This window comes from Orussus abietinus, unplaced genomic scaffold (genome assembly GCF_000612105.2).
Source record: "Orussus abietinus isolate OABI.00-Male unplaced genomic scaffold, Oabi_2.0 scaffold2, whole genome shotgun sequence".
Lineage (NCBI taxonomy): Eukaryota > Metazoa > Arthropoda > Insecta > Hymenoptera > Orussidae > Orussus > Orussus abietinus.
In genome coordinates this window covers 1,535,108-1,553,001 of record NW_019396012.1, presented here as the reverse complement: position 1 = coordinate 1,553,001, position 17,894 = coordinate 1,535,108, and the positions used below count along the sequence as shown (strand labels likewise).

Here is a 17,894-nt window from a genome sequence, read left to right as displayed (position 1 = left end):
GGATTTTGCCCATCGCTCCCGGGGATCGACAAAAGCCTCGCCATGTATCCAAGACGAGATAGGGTTACGGGTAGATAGGTACTCTTCTGGGCGTCTCGCAACGCTGAAGAAGAGGAAGAGACCCCGGTGGGGGGGAGAGACGCGCCGTCGCGCGTATAGGACTCGCGGGAGGTGGAAAAAGTCGCGAGACGTATAGGATGTACGTAGGACGGCACCGAGGAGGTGGAGGAGGAGGACGGAAAGGAGAGCCCGCGGGTTCACCGGTTCTCCCGGGCCGTGGACGTTCACCCCGAGGTGGCCGCGTCCCGGTTTGGTCGCGCCGTCTACGGGGAGAGGACGTATCTGGTCTGTTTTCCACCGGGACGGGTTGCCCGATTTGGTAAAGCGACGCTTCGACGCCGCCGACCGGTGCCCCAGCACCTTCGGGGTCATCCGGGAGCCTACCTCGAGGAACCCACCGGGGGAAACGAGACCCCTGGAAACGTCCAACCAGGAGTCGAAAATCGAAAGGTCGCGACGTGAGTATAAAAGTCGTCACGAGAAACGTGAAAAAAAAGAAAAAAAATAGGAATCTGGAAAATGAGAACTCCAGGGAAAGAAATCCAGGAATCGAGAGGACGAGGTCGGACCTCGGGAATCGCACTTGGGGGACATGCGAATTCCCAGCGACCGCCGCGGCGCGGAGTCTCGAGAGCGGCGGCGGCGGCGTTGGCCAAGAGAGCGCGAGAAAGAGAGGGGAGTATAGGCCGAGGCGGAAGAGCGAGAGAGAGGAGGCGACCGGCAGGGCCGGCCGCGACGAGCCAGGGGACGTAGGGAGGCGAGAGGGGCGATCGGGGACCGGGCCGAGGTCTCGTAGCGTGCAATCTTCGCCCATTGAAGACGCGCTGGGAAACTGCACGGTTATTATGCCTCAATGGGACAGGGGACGGGGTGCAGGAGGAGGAGGAATGCCGAAGGTAGCAAAGGACGGACGCAACAACCCGAGGGAGGTTCTTGCTCTTCGAGGTGCACACGCCGGTGCACGCTCGACACGCGATGCACGCGGCCGACTGCCGACTGCCCCCTCCCCCTGGTCCCCGTGAATCCCCCACCAATTCTGATATTTAACATTTAAATTTAAATTTAACATTTTCCTTATCTCAGGAAGAATCCACACCTCGATCGAGGCCCTGTCGGACTCGAAAAGTCGCTCTCCGCTCGTCGATTCCGCAGGAATGCATCCCGACACGCCCCGCCATCGCGATCGGGAAAAGATCCCGGTGAAAGAGAGAGAGAGAGATATCCTCCTCGGCTCGCGGTCTTCATGGTCTTCTTCATGGTCTTCGTCGCGCTTCCTTCCTGCCCCTCGCCGCGCGGCGTGGCTCGCGCGCGCGATGTGGGCCCGTGCATCTCAGAAGTGCGTTGCTCTTATTTGCGGATGAAAGAAGTCGAGGGACGAGTCGAGCTCTTCGGGGCCTCACACCGGATCCGACCGGATCGTTTGCCCGGGCCCGATGGCGGGGCCCGGCGTCTCGACGCCCGAACTCGTCGCCGTAGAGTCCGTCGTGCCGCGACGTTACGTCGGGCCGTGCACGCACCCGTAATTCCCGACATCCTCCGCCGATCACGAGGGCCCCTCGTCCCCTCCTATCCCCGTTTTTCATTCACCAGGGCCTTTTTTCCCCTCCCGCGGGGAAGACAACCTCGCGGTCGCCCCATCCGAAGGTGGGCCGGCCGCGCTGTCGCTTAACCCGTGGTGGGCTCGACCTCTCCCGACGCGTAAATCCGCGGCCGACCTGCCTTTCGGAATCCCTCGACGTAGGTCTCGCGAGAGACGAGAGAAGAACATCGTCTCGGCATTGAATTCCGGGCCAATACGAGCGCCCCCCTCATCAACCTCAATTAAACTCCACCGTCTCGCACTTATGCTCACTTCGCGCCCGACCGCTCCGGCCGTTCCGAGAGCCGCTGGTGTCGAGTCGCCGCGCGCGTCGCCTATCGCGATATAAATAAATAAATAAATAAATAAATATATATATATGCACCTAAGGCCCCAAACAGAGGCGGCCCTTATCGGCGCCGAAATCCTCCCGCGAGATAACCCCTCGACGCCGCCCACCAAAGAGGGATCGCGAATTGGCACGCGTCGCGATCAGTTCAAGAAATCCTGGGTACTCCCCCCGAAATTCATCCGCCGATCGTCCCCGATCCCTCGAGATCCATTGCAGTCGCGATCCATCGACATCCCACGGCGTCGAGGCGCCGATATTGGAGCGGCAACGCGCACATCCCAGGCCCCACGAGACCCCGTGAAAAAAGTCGGTCGCCATTGACCCTCTCCCAGGGTCCAGCTCCAGGACATGCGTCCGAATATCAAGGCGAGATTAAGCGCCAGGGCGACGTCGAACCGCGATAAAGGCGCTTCTCCCCCTATCTCGGATCCGGCCTTTCGAGGGACGTCAAAGAGGCGCCCCGAGGCTTTGAACTTCATGAAAGGCATCCTCGCGAGCCGACTTCCTCCGGCAAGGTCGGGCCTCCGAGATCGCCACCTCGCCGCGGAAGTTCGGACGGAGATCGTCATTATTTATCAATTTTTTTTTTTCATTAAGATCGATACCTGTCATCGCGTCGCATTACGCGGTGTCCGGGACTGTTAAGGGAGTCATCCTTCCGGTTCATTTCCCCCAATCGAGATCGATAAGTCGGCGACGTAGTTCCTAGATCCCGGGGGACACGGGTATCGCGTTCGGGGCGCGTCGATACGCGATCGATCTATTCCCACAGTCCCTCTTTCCAGGTGATCGGCGCGATCGTTATCGGCCGGCGCTCAATGAGTCTATCGACGCGGCCGATCGGTCCGGACTCATCACACCCGGGGCCCAGGGACACGAGTATCGTGTTCATCTCGGTAGCGATCCGCGGTATCGTCCCGATGCGACTCGACAGCCGTGCCCCCGGCTTCCGACCGCAGGTTCTCCTTGGCCGAGGCGACGCGGAAAGCTGGATTCTTTCCGCGGACCGGTCGGCCCGATTGACTTTATGCGCCTCCTCGAGCGCCGTCAAGAGGACATCAAGAAAAGCAAAAAAGAAAAAGAAAAGACGAAAAGAAAACCAAGAGAACGAGAAATATAAGAAGAAACCTAGAAAAGAGGAAGAGACCCGACGCGGGCAAAAGCGCCGGGTCCGCGGGACGTCGTCGAGCGGATCGCACATCCTGCGGATAATCCGCCCGGTCGATCGGCAGCTCGTTATGCATCCGCATAGGTGCATCGCGTGCACCGTCTACATCATCGCATCCTGCCCGCCGACGTGCATCGGGAAACTGGTTCGGCACGTGCAACGGGAAGCTCGGGACGTCCTTCTGCTCTCGAGGTCTATCCTGAAAGTGAACCCGGGAGTCCCTTAGGTCCCGACTGGCCGATTCCCTGCTGAAAGGGCCCAAGAGCCACCGTAGGGAAACCCTCGCCGCGGGGATCCCTCTTTCTCCCGAAAGTCCTCCCGGATACCTCGACGCATCTCCCGGTGCACTTCGACGCCGCGGCGTCGTCACCTGGTTATGCCCGATTATTACGCATATTCCCAAATTTCATTCGAATTCGACATAATAAATTTCATGGGTCTAAGTACACGGTGATACTTCCAGATAGTTTTAATGATCCTTTTATAAAGGCCAGGAAAAATCATCCACCGCCACCGCTATTCATTAGTACCGACTAGATAGAGGCTCGATCGTCCACGAGACCCAAGATCGATAGAGGTCGATAAATCGTGCCGATTACTTAGCCCACCGCGGGCTTTTTCTTCCTTTTGCGGTATCGGAGACGCCGCCAATTGGCTTGGGACTCGGTCGGGACGGCGGTGACGTTCCCACGAAATCGTAACGAGTCGAGAAGACGCGCGAGAAGTCTGGTCACCGGTTCATCGGTCAACTCCACTTGAACCAATTCCGATGACGACGATCGCCGATGACGAATCTCCACGAATCGCTAGTCGAACGGCTCGACTGCGGCGCGTTAACGGCGCAAAGATGGCCCCTCGACGGGCCGAAAAGTGGAAAAGAAAAAAAAAATCGAGCCCATCATCCAAGGACCGTTCGTTCCCTCTCAAAATCGCGAGTCCAACGGCTCGATTGCTGCGCGTTAACGGCGCAAAGATGGCCCCTCTACGGGCCGAAAAGTAGAAAATAAAAAAAAAAATCGAGCCCATCATCCAAGGACCGTTCGTTCCCTCTGAAGATTCTCGGCGATCGAGGGGCTATTAGATGAATCGGTAACGTCGCCGCCAATCATTCCGACTCTCATCGGTAAACGGGCACAATCGATTGCGGATCTACCCCCTTCGCAGCGAGCGGAGTCGCAGGGCCCGGCACGTGTCGCTCCCTCGGATTTCCATATCCGGAGGATAAAGGGCCAATTTCGGGCCCATTAGAGCCTCGGCCGTCGTCGGGGGATTCGGAAGTGTAATCCCGTGGCGCAATTGCGGCCTGTCACCTCCTAGACGGGGAACGGTCATCGTGACTTATATCACGGACGGACTTTAGCATGAGGACTGCCCGGCAATTGAGCCATCTATCCCGTGGCGTATAGCCATGGCAATCACGGGCCCGGCATCCACCTATCTCCCCGTCTCTCTCGGCACCTCTCGAGTCGGCTTCGTCTTGGCCTTCGGCACCTCGAGACCCTCTCCGAGAGCTTCCCCGTCTTGACCCCGAAAAGTACACCCCTTCCTCAATTTACGCGACCGTCTTTTCACGCGGTACATTATAACGCAATTCACGTTCATTCATTACCTTGCATCTTTCTTAAGCTATCTGAAGTAAGTATGCATTTCGAAAATTTACATGTACCAGCTATTACCTCCAACAATTTTCCTTTCTACCGAGAGACTTTATTTACGGGACTTTCAATCGCGTGAAACGGGTATACTCCGCGTAAATCGAGTTACAGGTGTGTAATCGCACTCAGGAGTCTGAATCATTTTTTTTTACAGATTTTACAGGTTTTACAAATTTTGCAGATTTTACATTTTTACGTTAAAAAGAAAAAAGGGGAGAAAGTGGAATTAAATACCCGCGTTAGAATCCTCAGCACCTGGATTTTCGCCCTTTCACCCGGGAATGAGAAAATGCCCGAAGACGAGGGATACCTCGTCTCAGAAAACCGCGGAATGTCCGCCCTCCACCGGCAGAGGTTCCGGGCTTGGATTCGGTTCTCCACGGTTGGCCGACCACCGCTCCTTCGAGCCTTTCTTCGACGAGGAGAGAGAGAGAGAGAGAAAGAGCGAGGAAGCCGGGGAAAAACGGAGTAAGAAGGGCAACGTTATTTACAATCACCGAGACGGGAGCAAGGCCCGAGCCGTGCCTCCGAAAAATACTCGCGGCTCGATCTAACCCACCCGTCCTGGTATTTATCGGTCGCAATCGATGACTCACGCGAGCGGATATAGCCCCGATTAGAGTAATAGCTAATCAAACAACCGACGAAAGTATATATCACCATCCCGCGGGAATTTCCTGAACCCCGATTTCCCAATGTCCAAAAATGGGCATTTCCGGATTTTCATTAAAAATCCTGCATTTTTTTCCCCCCATATTTTATTTCTTATCAATGACGGTGTTTACATTACCGCGCGAACCTCGCCTCGCAAGAAAGGGATTCGATCCGGTCCTAATAAAGGACGAGGGCCGACGGAGTTCGACAGCCTTATAAGAAGCACCGGTCAAGGGGGTCCGAGGGCACGCTCGGCTCGCCGGGAGTTCCTAACCTCACTTCTCGAGGCGCCGGCCGGAATTCCTCGTCGAGCTCCGGGCGAAGCGATCTTATTAGGGCCTAATTAAGCGTTCAACGAGATATATTTAACCCGTGGTGCGTGGCGAAACGCTACGCCGCGGTTTCCAGGACGAAAATAAACGATGTCACACCTCGGGGCCCTCCTTCCGAGACGTCGCGAGTCGTATCTCGGAGGCTCGCGATAACGGGCGCGTACCGGCGCGTCTTGCGCCCGCTAGTCGGACATACCTCGCGGACCGTGCGCGGCAATCGGCGCGATGACGCAATCCCAGAATCCCAAGAATGATAAACCGGGATATTTCCACCCCGTGTAAAACCAAATCCCGCCAGCGATTCCACCTGTTGACCACCTGTAGCTCGGGGTTTAAAGGGCGACCCTGGTGCACTTACGCGTTCCTCGAGTTCGAGCGAATCCGCGCGTCCCGATTGGTCGAGCGCGGTCACGTGACCCGCCGCCGGCCGCCATCTTGGTTTTTGGCTTCGCGAGTTTGGTAAGTAATTACAACCCGGGGGGAATTTAAGATCGACAGCGCGAGGGAGATGGCTTAAAGAGCGAGAGGGAATTAAAATCCCCTCGGATTTTAGCTCCTTCGTGGAGTGGGTGATCGCTTTCCTGGGGCAACAGGTGGCGGGAGTCGCGGGGTGAAATTCGAATTTGCCGCGCGGTGGACGTTAGGATTTTTTATAGGCTAACCTCTCTCCTCGGTGACGTCGGCTGCCGCCAGGTTGGACAGGACCACCAGGAGCAGCAGGCTGCGCGTCCCTAGGAGGCCCATTTTTCTCCGGAAGGGGACCTACCTCACCACTCGGGCATTATCCACCGGCACCGCACACCTTACGCGGGGACGCACTTCGCACTGCGCACCGACTCGTGCGCGGTTGCCGATTCTAAGGCGACGCGCAACCGACTCGGGATGACCGACGCGACTTAGATCGAGCCGGGGCGATCGAGGAGGCGCCGCGACGCGCGGCGGATGCTCACCCGCATGGCAAGGACGCCTCGACCCGAGGGCGGCAACTCCGGCGCGGCCGAGAGGGTACCGACGCGAGAGAGGCGAGCGGATCGGCTACGGACGGGATCGGCGAGGGCGAGCGCCACCTCCTACTCCCACGCCAGCCGAGCGACGAATGCGCGCGCCCCGTTCGACGCCGGCCGCACTTGAGCGAGCCGCCGTCGAGTGGCGCTGCCGGCGAGCCGGAGAGAGGGGGAAACGCGCCGCCCCGATCGGGATTTTCAATTAATCGCCGAAATTCGTTTTAATATATTATAAGTTTGATACGTCATGTGAATAAAATTGAAAATATTACGCACCTGCTTTTCTACGTTATATTACAACGTAGTTTCCTACCCGAGCGCGAAGTATTTTATTATTCCATAGGAATATTTACGTGTTTACGTATGTGCTGAAAGACGTGTATAAAGTAGCGAATGCTTTTCGATCAACTGTCGTTGCAAATCGGCATTTCAGTCGAATTAGGCGGTAGAAAGAGAGGTTTGACCGACGCGTAAATATGCAGATGCGTAAATATGCCCTCCCGGCGTTCCCAGAGTTCCCACGTGGGATCCGGGATCCGCAGCCGGCGAGTCCCGGGTTTTTGCCCGAGGAAGCCAAATGTGCTCTGTTTGCTTTCGTACTCCTTTACGACGCCGAAACGACGCCCTGACACTCCGAGACTCCGGTAACCCAGGATTGCGAGCACCCTTCCCTCGGGAACCATGCCTGGCGACGAGGACTTTTCGGTATTAACGCCAATGTGTTATTATAGCTCCGCAAAGCAGTTCGATTTACGACTACACGAGTGGTGGACGGAGCCGATTTCGGGACCAAAACAATAACAAGAGCCGGAACGGTTTCAAATATCCGGGGGACTCGGAAGAGCAATTAACACGTTGGATACTAAGAGCGCCTAAAGGCGCCCGACGTTTGGTCCAAAATTGCGTGCACGGTCAGACGAATTTCGCCCGTATGTCGAAATGGCTCCGTCTTCAAAGGGTCAAGCTGGGACGTGGCGACATCCCGCAAAGATGTCCGGATAATTTCATTCATTCTTCCGAAATAAGTCGCAGAATGCCGATTATTAATTTTTTTCTCCCGAAATTTGCACCCTTGTACGAACCACCGAGAGGATTCGGCTTTCAGGGCCCCGTTCTGGAGTTCATAAGATTAACTTTCCCATGCAGAAATGATAATTTCGTGTGCGATTTCCAAGCGTTTATCAATTACGCGACTTCGGAACAATGGAAAATTTGCCATTAGAGAGAAATTCGTATGAACTCGAGTGCAGAGGAGGATAGGGCGGAATGGGGGAAGAAATATCGGTGCGTCCTTTTCTAGAGTCATTTATTATAAATAACAAGGTGTATATCATGTGCACGTGTCGTTTAACTTACAGTCAAGCTCCATCTAAGTTATTCGCTCTTAGGATTAATCAATTCGTTATATACCAGTTTCGCTACGATCTAGTCGTGTTTTCCCGGTCGCCGTCGCGGCGACGTCGACGGCGGAGTCGTCGCGTGACGGTGAGCCCGACGGCCGTCGCCCTCGCGATTTTCACCTGTAAAAATCGGCATATCCGGACTCGCTCCCTCAATCCCGCGAAAGTGCACCCCGACGAAAGCTGCTCCCTCTCCGCGTCCGGTCCGGACGCGGAAATCGCCGGCGATCGTTCGGCCGAAGCCGAATGGTCTCCTCGAGACCGACCTTGGCGGCAAAAAGCCACGCGAGATATGCACGAAAGAGAAAAAGTCAAAGGACGCTTAGAAAACTAAAGCGATACACTTTAAGCTACGTACGTATGTAGCAGGCACGTCTTATCATATCACGCTATAGGCTCCTTGAAAACCCGGTCGATGCCATACCCTACCGGACCATTTTCGTAACTTCTACCTACCTACCTATCTACCAGCTCTCCCTAATCTAGTCTCCCTGCAGTACCGACCGAAACGAGGGAAGGGTGCGGACGGTGCTCGAGCGCGAACAAGCCGTCAGGGAGGGGAACTCTGGAAATCTACCCGTAGCTATTTGGGCTAGTTTAAAAAGTACCGTCGAGTAACGCCCGATATTACTTCGCTCTAAAAAACTCCGCCGATCAGTAAAAGCGTTAATGACACCCGCCACGGAATGACGGAGAAGACGTACACCCTGATGGAAATTTCTCCCGCGGTCGAATTACGGTGCGATGGCGATGGATATGATAAAAATTGTCGACGCCGTTAATCAGTGATAGGGGTAAGGACGCGGTTCGTTGGCTCGCTGGTTCGTTGTGCACGTTAGACGACGGTAGCTGGGAACTCGGGGGTAGTTTCCTAGACGTCCTTCGAGGATATCTCTAGGAGATCCCTCCCTCGGATGACTCCCTACTATCCAGGGGGTAGTTTCCTCTCAGCGGGGTCTCACGCTTCCGACACCCTTCCGAGCACCATGGTCCTTATCGCAACCCGCGACGTTGCTCGTCGACAGTGTGTACGAACACGAAAAGCAGTGTCGTGCGTGCTGCGCGTGTCTAATCGCAAGCTTCTACGGGATATCGTAACTCCTCGGTCGATTCGTCGATCGATCCTCGCCCCGAGCCCTAATGACTGCAGGAAAGAGACCCGCTCCTCGAATTATCGCCGATCGGACGTCATTCAGGGGTCGGGCCGAAAATCGACGCGTCGACGAGATATCGCTTCCTAATCCGACGAGTCGATGCCAACATCCAATCGCGACGAGGTCCGCCACGTCAGGTTAAAATAAAGTTGAGTCGTTGTTTCGGGCCCCGGATTCTGGGCCCTATTTTCCTGCGGAACGGGCCCCCCCTTCTTTCGGTAAAAATCGCGACGATAGAAACTCTCGGCAGGACTTCGGCCGCTTAACAAACCACGGCCTCTGATATGGGATTCTCGGTGATGTGTATGGTGGCTCCGGGCCAGTCGATTCTCTTGGCGCAGATGTGGTTCAGGCCCTCCAGGGACGCCAACCTGTAGTCCGCCATCTTCAACGGCGAGAGGGGTGCCACTGAAACGAGAGGGAATATTCGTGAGTCCCGCCGACCGGCGACTACGCCGACAGGCTAAACGAATTCCAATTTTTTTTCCCAATTTTCTTCCTTCCCTTGAGAATGTTTTTTTTTCCATTTCCTTTTATTTCCCTTTTTTATTTACTCTTCCCTCGCCACGCGCGCGGCCCCGGCAACGAAAGACAAGCGACATGCAAATTAAACACAGAAATTACGTGTGTGTGATCTGTTGTGTGCGTATATATTATATAGATATGCAGCAAGGCACTGTGAGCCGCACTTACTACTCTCTACCTGGTGCAATAAACTTTAGATATTTTTCAAAGAGGTCCTACCACGGTCAAGAGCCGCTATAACAAAAATGGTCATGGTCTAGAAAACAACGTTCTCCCGTTTTCTCTCTCCCCTTCGTACAATGAAGAAATAAATAAATATTTAGATATATATGTGGATCGTATAGCGGATATTCGCGAGTCGGTCGAGTGCATCGCTCCAGCCTCCTTGATAACGTTTACGCGGTTCTCCAGCCAGTTTTGGAAATTTTACTGCCGCCTTTTTTTTGTTTTTTAGCAACAAGGAGTTCGTCGCAAGCTCGACGACGGCGACGACATTCGGAAAGTTTCTTTGGAAATTCCGTCGGGCTCCCAAAATCGTCAGCTCGTGGTTCTGACGCATCCGCTCTTCTTTAGAAACAATTCCAAGGACTCCTCTCTGGGCTCCGGACCAATCGTTCACTATTCATGACTCCGGTATTCAATATTCATTGCTCTCCTCGGTGGATAGCTCGAGAATTCCGAGCTCCGTTAATCGCTTTTCTTGCGACTTATGCACCGATTACGCATGCGACCGTCACCTCCCGATAGCGGAATTAAGAGGATCGAGGTCGACCCGGAAAGGTAGACCAGATAGACAGGGGACCGTGTCGAGGAAAAAGAGTGCGAGGAGTGAATATCCAGATAAACTTTGAAATCGATCAGCCAGTCTTTCATGTAATTAGAATATCGGCACTCTTTCTCCTCGGCATGGAGTAGCACCCGGAAAGACATGCAGAGTACTCCTCACCGTCCTAGAGAAGTACGATTAGTATAGTTAGGCAAATGATAGCCGATATATACCCTGCTTATACGTAATGGCCGTTCGTTAGTCACCGATATTTCCCCGGTAAAAATTATAATGCCGACTTACTGAACACTTAGACGGGGCCTAATCGACCGACAGCGCGCTCGACTCCCTGAGGCTTCAATTCCTAATTACAATTACCTTCGGGTGTTGTTGGCGTGACGGGCTTCCGCGTGGATCTCACCACTAAAACGTATAAAAAAGCAGATTCTTTAAAATCGCTGGAAGTTCGAGCAGGCTCGAGGGTCTACGCGTTTAAAGCGCCTCTCCTTAGGTCGATCCGATTTTCTCCTCCGCACGGCGAACAACGAGTCGCTGTCGCGACTTCACGATCAAGAAATGTACCCCCTAGTGCCATTGCGTGTCATTTTTCTACACGGCGTTACACCGAGGAAGCGCGTCTCTTTGCAATAATGGTTAAAAGCGTAGAAAAAAAAAAAAAAGTCCTGGGACATCCAAGGGTGCACTCTTCGCCGTGAAATAACGACCCCATTGGCGGACTCGATTCTTCCCCGTGCACACACTCGCTCTTAAAAAAAAAACGGCACTCGCCCTTAAGGAGCCAAGTACTCGAACAACGATCCATTAACGATATACTCATGCTCTCGCTCTCTTTCTCTCGCGGTTAGCTGCAGTAGCCAATAAGCCGAAGGTAAGAGGAAAAAAAAGAAACGATCAAACGACACTTCTACGGACTTTGCATTGATCATTAAGACGTATACGTACCACTCGAACGATCCGAGACGCGTGGGAAATAAAGGCGCAAATCGGTGAACAAGAACTTACATCTCTCGTTTAATATAGCTTTAGAACTTATCCCTCCGCTAACCGGAAGAGACACTGGTAATGAGCTCGGTCGGTGGTGAGGTTTTTTTTTTTTAAATTTCTGTTTATTAGTCAAGAGACGTCTCGCGCTCGATACATGATCGCCCAGGGTCGGGGGTGGATCTCGAGGTGGATCCTCGTTTGGGGATTTTTAATTCTTTTTTTTTTATATTTCATTTCATTCATAACCCCCCAAGCCGAGATCCAACCCCGAGGGAGAAACGCGCAGCCTCTGGTACAGGGTCCAGACTCGACCGAACGTCGACGAGAGTGAGAGAGGTATAGGAACCGAGACTCGAAAATTGGCACGGGGACGAGGACGGCGATAAATGATAAGTACTATCTCTTCAGTGGTTTCGGGGGGTCGCGATCCAACGGGAGCCTAGGAGGACCTCGAGGAGCCTTGCAGGACCTCGAAGAGCCTCGAAGAGACGCGCGAACTCAAGTAACGAAGCTTTTGTGTACTGTGATTGGTGCTGGGTGTGTTTCTGTGACCAAAAAGCCAAACGCAAGAAGGAAGGGCGTTCCTCTAAACTCCCACCGGGCGCATATCTCGCGGGCTCGATTAATCACAATATTTTCTCTCCTTTAATTAATATTCGATGCCGAGCGATCTCCCCTCTAGCCGAGACCGGGTAAAAAGCGAGCGCTGCCGCAGATCCAAGCGAGGGCGTCGCGACGCATGCGGGCTGCGCCGGATGTCGAGGTTTCGCCGCGGCTCGGCCGGCGAAAAACGAGGCTTAGCTCTGGGATTAACTCGTTACTCTATTATCTATACGCCTTAGGCCAATACGGTGCCAACGAATAAACATTCAAGCAAACTTAACGCTAAATCCGAGGGGACTCTCGCCCTAGCGAGTCCTCGCTCGCGGAACACTGCGCGACCCCTTCCTTGATGTAGTATAATACAATCTTTACCTTTTTCCCGCCGCGTTCCATTTTTCGCAACGCGTAATGCCCCTGAGGCGAGGGAAAAAAAAATGAGGAAAAAATAATTCCCGTCGTGCATGCGCCGGTTTTCCGCCGATCGGGCCGAGGGGTGCGCAGCCCCCCCGCGAGGAGCGTCTCCGCGTCGAGGTGCATCCGCGGTGCATCCGCGTCGGTGTCGGTGGAGATCGATGGTAGAGGTAACTTTGTAATCGGTCGAGAGCAAGGTTTCTTTACGGCGGGGTTCACTTACCATATCCTTCACCCTGGAGGAACAGTCGGAAGGCCTCGCTCACTTTTCCCGGCTGCTCTTCCAGCACCATGCCGCAATCGGAGATCTGAAATTCAATCGGGGGAATTATTAGCACCCTCTGGAATGAGCCTCGATGACCGGGGACCTACAGGTGGCATCGTCGAAAAACCCTAAAAAATAAATGGAACGCGATCCCTCTCTCTAGTTATCTCGAGAAGGTGATTCCGGCCTCGTGGATTAAGGTGGCGTGAAAGTGCCGTCAGAATTCTCGTTCGCGACACTTTTCTCCAACCTGAGTGGACCGAATGGATGTTCACGTTGTAAAGTGCGAAACAATTCAGCGTACTTAGTTCGGAGAGAAGTTTCATGAACGATTGACTCTTCGGATGGCACTTTTACACCCCCTTAATGGGTGCAGGGCACTTCTGCAAGGGTGTACCTTCATCCAGGAGCTGTTGGTGGGGTCCAGTCTCCCGTTTAACGTGACAGTGTCCTCGACGTGGGGACTCAAGGCCCCGGTGATGTTCATCACGGGTACCCCTAACGTTAACCCTTCCCTCTTGCGCGTTGGGTCCAGCTCTCTCGTGATGTTGAGGTCGGTTCGCCGGACGTAGCTGTCGATGAAGAGAGCCAAGTTCGTCGGGTTCACCCGACGCTCGAAGTAGTTCTTGTACACCTGGACCAGGTCGTGGTTCCTCTCCTCGGTACCCTGGGAACGGTGGAAGAAATTAACAAAAACGGTTTAAAGGGCCCGCCGACCACCCATTCGAGGGTGGGCCTAGCCCAACCACGCTTAACTCGGTACCGGGAACTCGGACGAAAGGGGCATTTAGTAATTTTTAATTTCGAATTCCAGAGTCCTGGAGTCTAATTTCTAATTTGAGCCAATCTTGGGGACCCACCCCCCGATCTAGGGACGGTTCGCTTATAAGAGTGCCCTCGTAACCCGAGGCTGCTCATGGAGGGCTAACCTCGTTAAGAGACACGCGTTGCGTAAGAAGCGCCGACTCGCTTTGGAATTGCCGCTGACGCTTTAATCCAATTGTCCAGCTTGCGAGAGGCACTCGCGAGGAAAGCCTTTGGAGCTTCGGCGAAGCGCGAGACTCGTGTCGGTAATCGAACCTCCCCTAAGCGTCCTCTTGGAAGTGAGTTCGGACTTCATCCCCTGTCTTTGCGGGTCGAAAGCGAGAGGGTACCCGGAATAAAAATAGGTTACCAACCCATTTACGATTAGAGCCCGGCAAGCGTTATCAAAATAATCCTGGAAGCCTCGCGTCGAATTTCACCGCCACTCGAATTTTTACTCGATTCTTTAATTTAACAGGATATTTCTTCGGTACCATTCAAAGAAATATTTCTCTGGTTGGGAAGTTGGACGATGTTAAAAAACGTGATATTAAGAAATTCGGCAGTTCCGCGCCAAACGTTTGTCTAATTCTACGGTCAACCGAATGAATCCCTTACCCTGCCGAAGTGGTGCCACATGAGGTAGTCCAGCACCCCCTGCGTCATCCCCTGGGACCGAAGATGGCGAACGTTCAGCTTCTGGTATCCCCACTCGATCCATCCAGCTTGCGTCGAGACGCAGTTAATCAGGCACAGGGCGTTCACCTTCTCGGGATGGGCCAGGGCGAATCTCGCGAGGATGTTGGCCCCGGCGCCGACCCCGAACCCGATTACCGACGTCAACCCAAAATGACCCAGGACGAAGAGCAGCTGCTCCGAGAGCTCGTCCATGGACGGATACACGTAACTGTGGAGGACCAAAGGAATTAGTATCTCTCGTCGGCATCGTCTGCAGCCTCGACGCCTCCGTCCCCCTTGCGTCGGTGCACCTACGTGCAAGGAAAAGGGCTATCAGGCCTTCCTCGAAGGGAACCACCGGCACCAGGAGTCGGACACGCGAATGCGGCCTGCTGGGAACCTCGCATGTTAATTCGCAATGCGGCCTGAATTATTCCATAACTCGCGGTTAGGTGTACGTAGAACTGCCGTTCCGAGTCGAGGTCAACTCGATCGGACGATCGTCGTGTTCCTCCAATTTGTCGGCTCATTAATCGAGGAACGAGAGCACCGAGGGCCTCCGTTAGAACGAAGGAGAGCCTTGATACCGCGACTAGATTGCCGGTGTTTGATCTTCTATCAGGACGCGATAAAACTATTCTACGTCACCACAGGGGGACCTTATCATCTAACTCGCGAATCTCATATCCTCACGGCGTAGCCGTGACGAGGGTCATTGCAATCATTTTTAACGAGTGCACGTGGCCGGGATGCACGCGACGTCGAACCTCGGATGTCGCTGCACTCGGGGCGATGCATTTGGTACACTTGGTCCCCTGCATGCTGGATTTACGCGCTGGTCTAATTAGCGAGCTCATTAATACTGTCTAGTCTCACTCCAGTCAAAAGCTGCGGCTTTCGAGAGAGAGAGATGGAGGACCCTCGATCCAGGGAGGGGCATTTTTTACGGATTTGTTTCGTGACTTTTTTCGAAAATCTGTACTCACTCTTCCGGTAACGTCGGCGCGTTCTCCTCTTGACCGGGCGCGTTCACGTGGTACACGCAAAAGTTCTCCAGGAGGACGCGCATGTCGATGTAATTGAAGAACGCTTGGAAACTCGATACATCTGCAACGAAGAGACGGTCCAGCGGCTCGAAATATATATCTCGCGGGGGATTTTTCCTTCGTTTCTTTTCCTACCACTTCCACGTGACTTTCGAGGCCGTTAAGGCGTTACGAAAGGGTCGTTCTATATATATATCAAAGCGTGAAAATATTTATGAAACTTCTACAAACTGGGTGCGCCGGATAATCTGAAACTTCAACACCTGATGATGAGGACCCTAATTAAAGTCTTGGATCTCAGGATATTTCATTTTTCAGTAAAAATTTTTATGACTGTTTCATAACACCTCAAGGCGACGTGAAAGTGGCGTCGAAGAGGTCTCGTTTATGAAACATTTCATCGAGCTGGGTGTACCGAATCGTTTCAGACTTTACGACGTGAACGTAGAGGCTGCGAGGAAGGTCCCGCCACCCATGAAATTTCAATTTTATTTTTTCATATTTCCTGAGAAAATGAAATTTCATGGGTGGAGGGACCTTTCTTATGCCTCTGTATTCGGGTTGCAAAGTCTGAAAGCTTAAATTAGGGAGGGGGGTACTCACAGTTAAGGCCTAAGTCGTGATAGGTGAGAATGGCAGGTCTTGCGCGATTTCCTTGCCGAGCGACCAGCAGGCTTCCCTTGTCGGTCTCGACCCTCTCCTCCCGAACGGATCCGTCATCTCTCGTCAGATATCGCAGAGCCGGGAACTGCAGCTGGATGTTCTTCAGCTCGATGTCGTCCATGCTGTCCGAAGGCATCGTGCTGGAGAAAAAGGAGACCCGTCAGTCGAATTTTTCCCCCCGCAGCCCCGATTCGGACTCTCCTCCGACCCAGCGAAACTGGGCCGAACATCCGACGAACGAAGTTCGAGTCGAAATTCCCTTCGGAATATTGGATTCGTCATTCGTTCCTCCGAATGTTGGCAAATGGAAGGGTGGTCCGCTGATTTCACGGGTCCTGGGGTGGATGGATATATTCGGGGAATTTATTTCCAGCTCCTTCACACCCCACGGTCGTAATCTTTTCCTGCCCCCGTTTCCCAGTTTACGAGAGGTTACCCCCGATTCGAGCGGCGTCCGTTTCGTTTCGCCTTCGGTATATGTGCCAATAAAGTATGCAGAGCGCAAACGACTCCGTGTTACATGACAAAGAGCAACGCACGGTCGTAAAGTTTACGGAAGTCGTCCTCCCTTTCTGTCCTTTCCCGCGAGAAGTGAAAAGGGAGCCCCGGGCTCGCCGAAGCGCCCGGCTGAAAGAAGTCCCGGGGAGACGGGAAATCCCGAAGGCGCGACTCCTAAAGGATCCCTCGCTTGTTAGGAATGCCAACAACCGGCTGAACGGCCAACAGTCGAGTCGCCTGGAGCTGTCCGAAGCCAATGAACCGAAAGACAGAAAACTGGGCCACCCTCCAGAATCCCTGGGAACCCTTTTCCGAGCTCCGCGAAAGGAGTCGTCGTTGGCCCTCCCCTTAGATTTCAGATTTTCTCCCTTTTATTTTCCCATCGTCAAGCCCTCTTTCTCCAATAAATTTTCACCCACGAATTTCCTCCACTGACCTCGAGGACGAGTAATGGGAATTTCAATTCCTTGGAAAGGGTTAAAATAAGCCCGGCCCGAGTACTCCAGGTCTTACCTCCCCGCGAATGGGATTTATTCCGCTACTTTTGAAGTATTTAGTATGACAATTCCCGAATCCGGTGAGCCGCTTAAATGATTACGAAGGGGTTGGTCCATTTTATGGTCCATTTGGGGGGGTTCTGATTTTTTTCCCCGATTTTTTCTTCCGGGGCCCGGGCGCTGCGCCGATCTTGACCTTTCCCCAGGGCCCTCCCAACGATTAATTCTTCAGCAGGAGAAGATATCGGCAAACTGTCGAACGAAGTTTACAATATCCACCTCGATTTGGACGGACTCCAAGCCGCCTGGCGTCGCTGATAACCCACCGTGCCGACCCACCCTCCGCGAGTAAATCGAGTCCCTTCATTGCGAATCGAGCGATGGGACAAAATAATGGAATCCTGAGAGGATCTCCGTTTAAAGCTCGATAAAACGCCTGCCATCTCCCTCGATATCCTGGATTCTCTCCGGTCGTGGGTGCGGAGGTGCAAAAAGGGCTGCGAAAGGGCTGCAAAAAGTGCACCGGCAATTCCGTCGGACGGCTCGGCCATTAATCGATCAATTAACCTCGGTACAAGCTGCACAATGGAGTTATTTCCCGGGTAGATCGTATCAGTGGGCGGGACGATATCTCATTTTTGTCAAAATGTACTCTCGACGATACCGTCCCTACTCTATCATCGATTAGTACGAGTTTAGAGGAGGTCATCGCCAAACTAGTCGTCGGTGCATCGCGTGCACTTAGACCCCGACGTGTACAAGTTTCCGTAGATTT

General features: G+C 53.5%; 2 protein-coding genes across 9 annotated transcripts in view; both read right to left on the bottom strand.

Moving 5' to 3' along the window:
• Positions 1 to 6,874, bottom strand: part of LOC105700571 (epidermal growth factor receptor) — an 82,484-nt gene extending 75,610 nt beyond the window's left edge. Inside the window, exon 1 of the mRNA XM_012426531.1 lies at positions 6,463 to 6,874. Within this exon, the coding sequence (XP_012281954.1) occupies positions 6,463 to 6,544 (82 nt within the window). The 5' untranslated portion in view covers positions 6,545 to 6,874. The remainder of the gene's footprint in view (positions 1 to 6,462) is intronic.
• Positions 6,875 to 8,093: 1,219 nt separating this feature from the next.
• Positions 8,094 to 17,894, bottom strand: part of LOC105700528 (protein NDRG3) — a 28,012-nt gene continuing 18,211 nt past the window's right edge. For 6 of the 8 annotated variants that reach the window (XM_012426429.2, XM_012426428.2, XM_023434569.1 and 3 more), the window contains 7 exons: positions 16,065 to 16,264; positions 15,402 to 15,522; positions 14,356 to 14,644; positions 13,331 to 13,600; positions 12,892 to 12,976; positions 11,028 to 11,072; positions 8,094 to 9,766 (listed from right to left, as the gene is read on the bottom strand). In XM_012426429.2, coding sequence (XP_012281852.1) covers positions 9,621 to 9,766; positions 11,028 to 11,072; positions 12,892 to 12,976; positions 13,331 to 13,600; positions 14,356 to 14,644; positions 15,402 to 15,522; positions 16,065 to 16,264 — 1,156 coding nt within the window. In that variant the 3' untranslated portion in view covers positions 8,094 to 9,620. Of the gene's footprint in view, positions 9,767 to 10,952; positions 11,073 to 12,891; positions 12,977 to 13,330; positions 13,601 to 14,355; positions 14,645 to 15,401; positions 15,523 to 16,064; positions 16,265 to 17,894 lie in introns of all 8 variants that reach the window. The other 2 variants (XR_002762404.1, XM_023434571.1) reach the window with 2 other exon arrangements.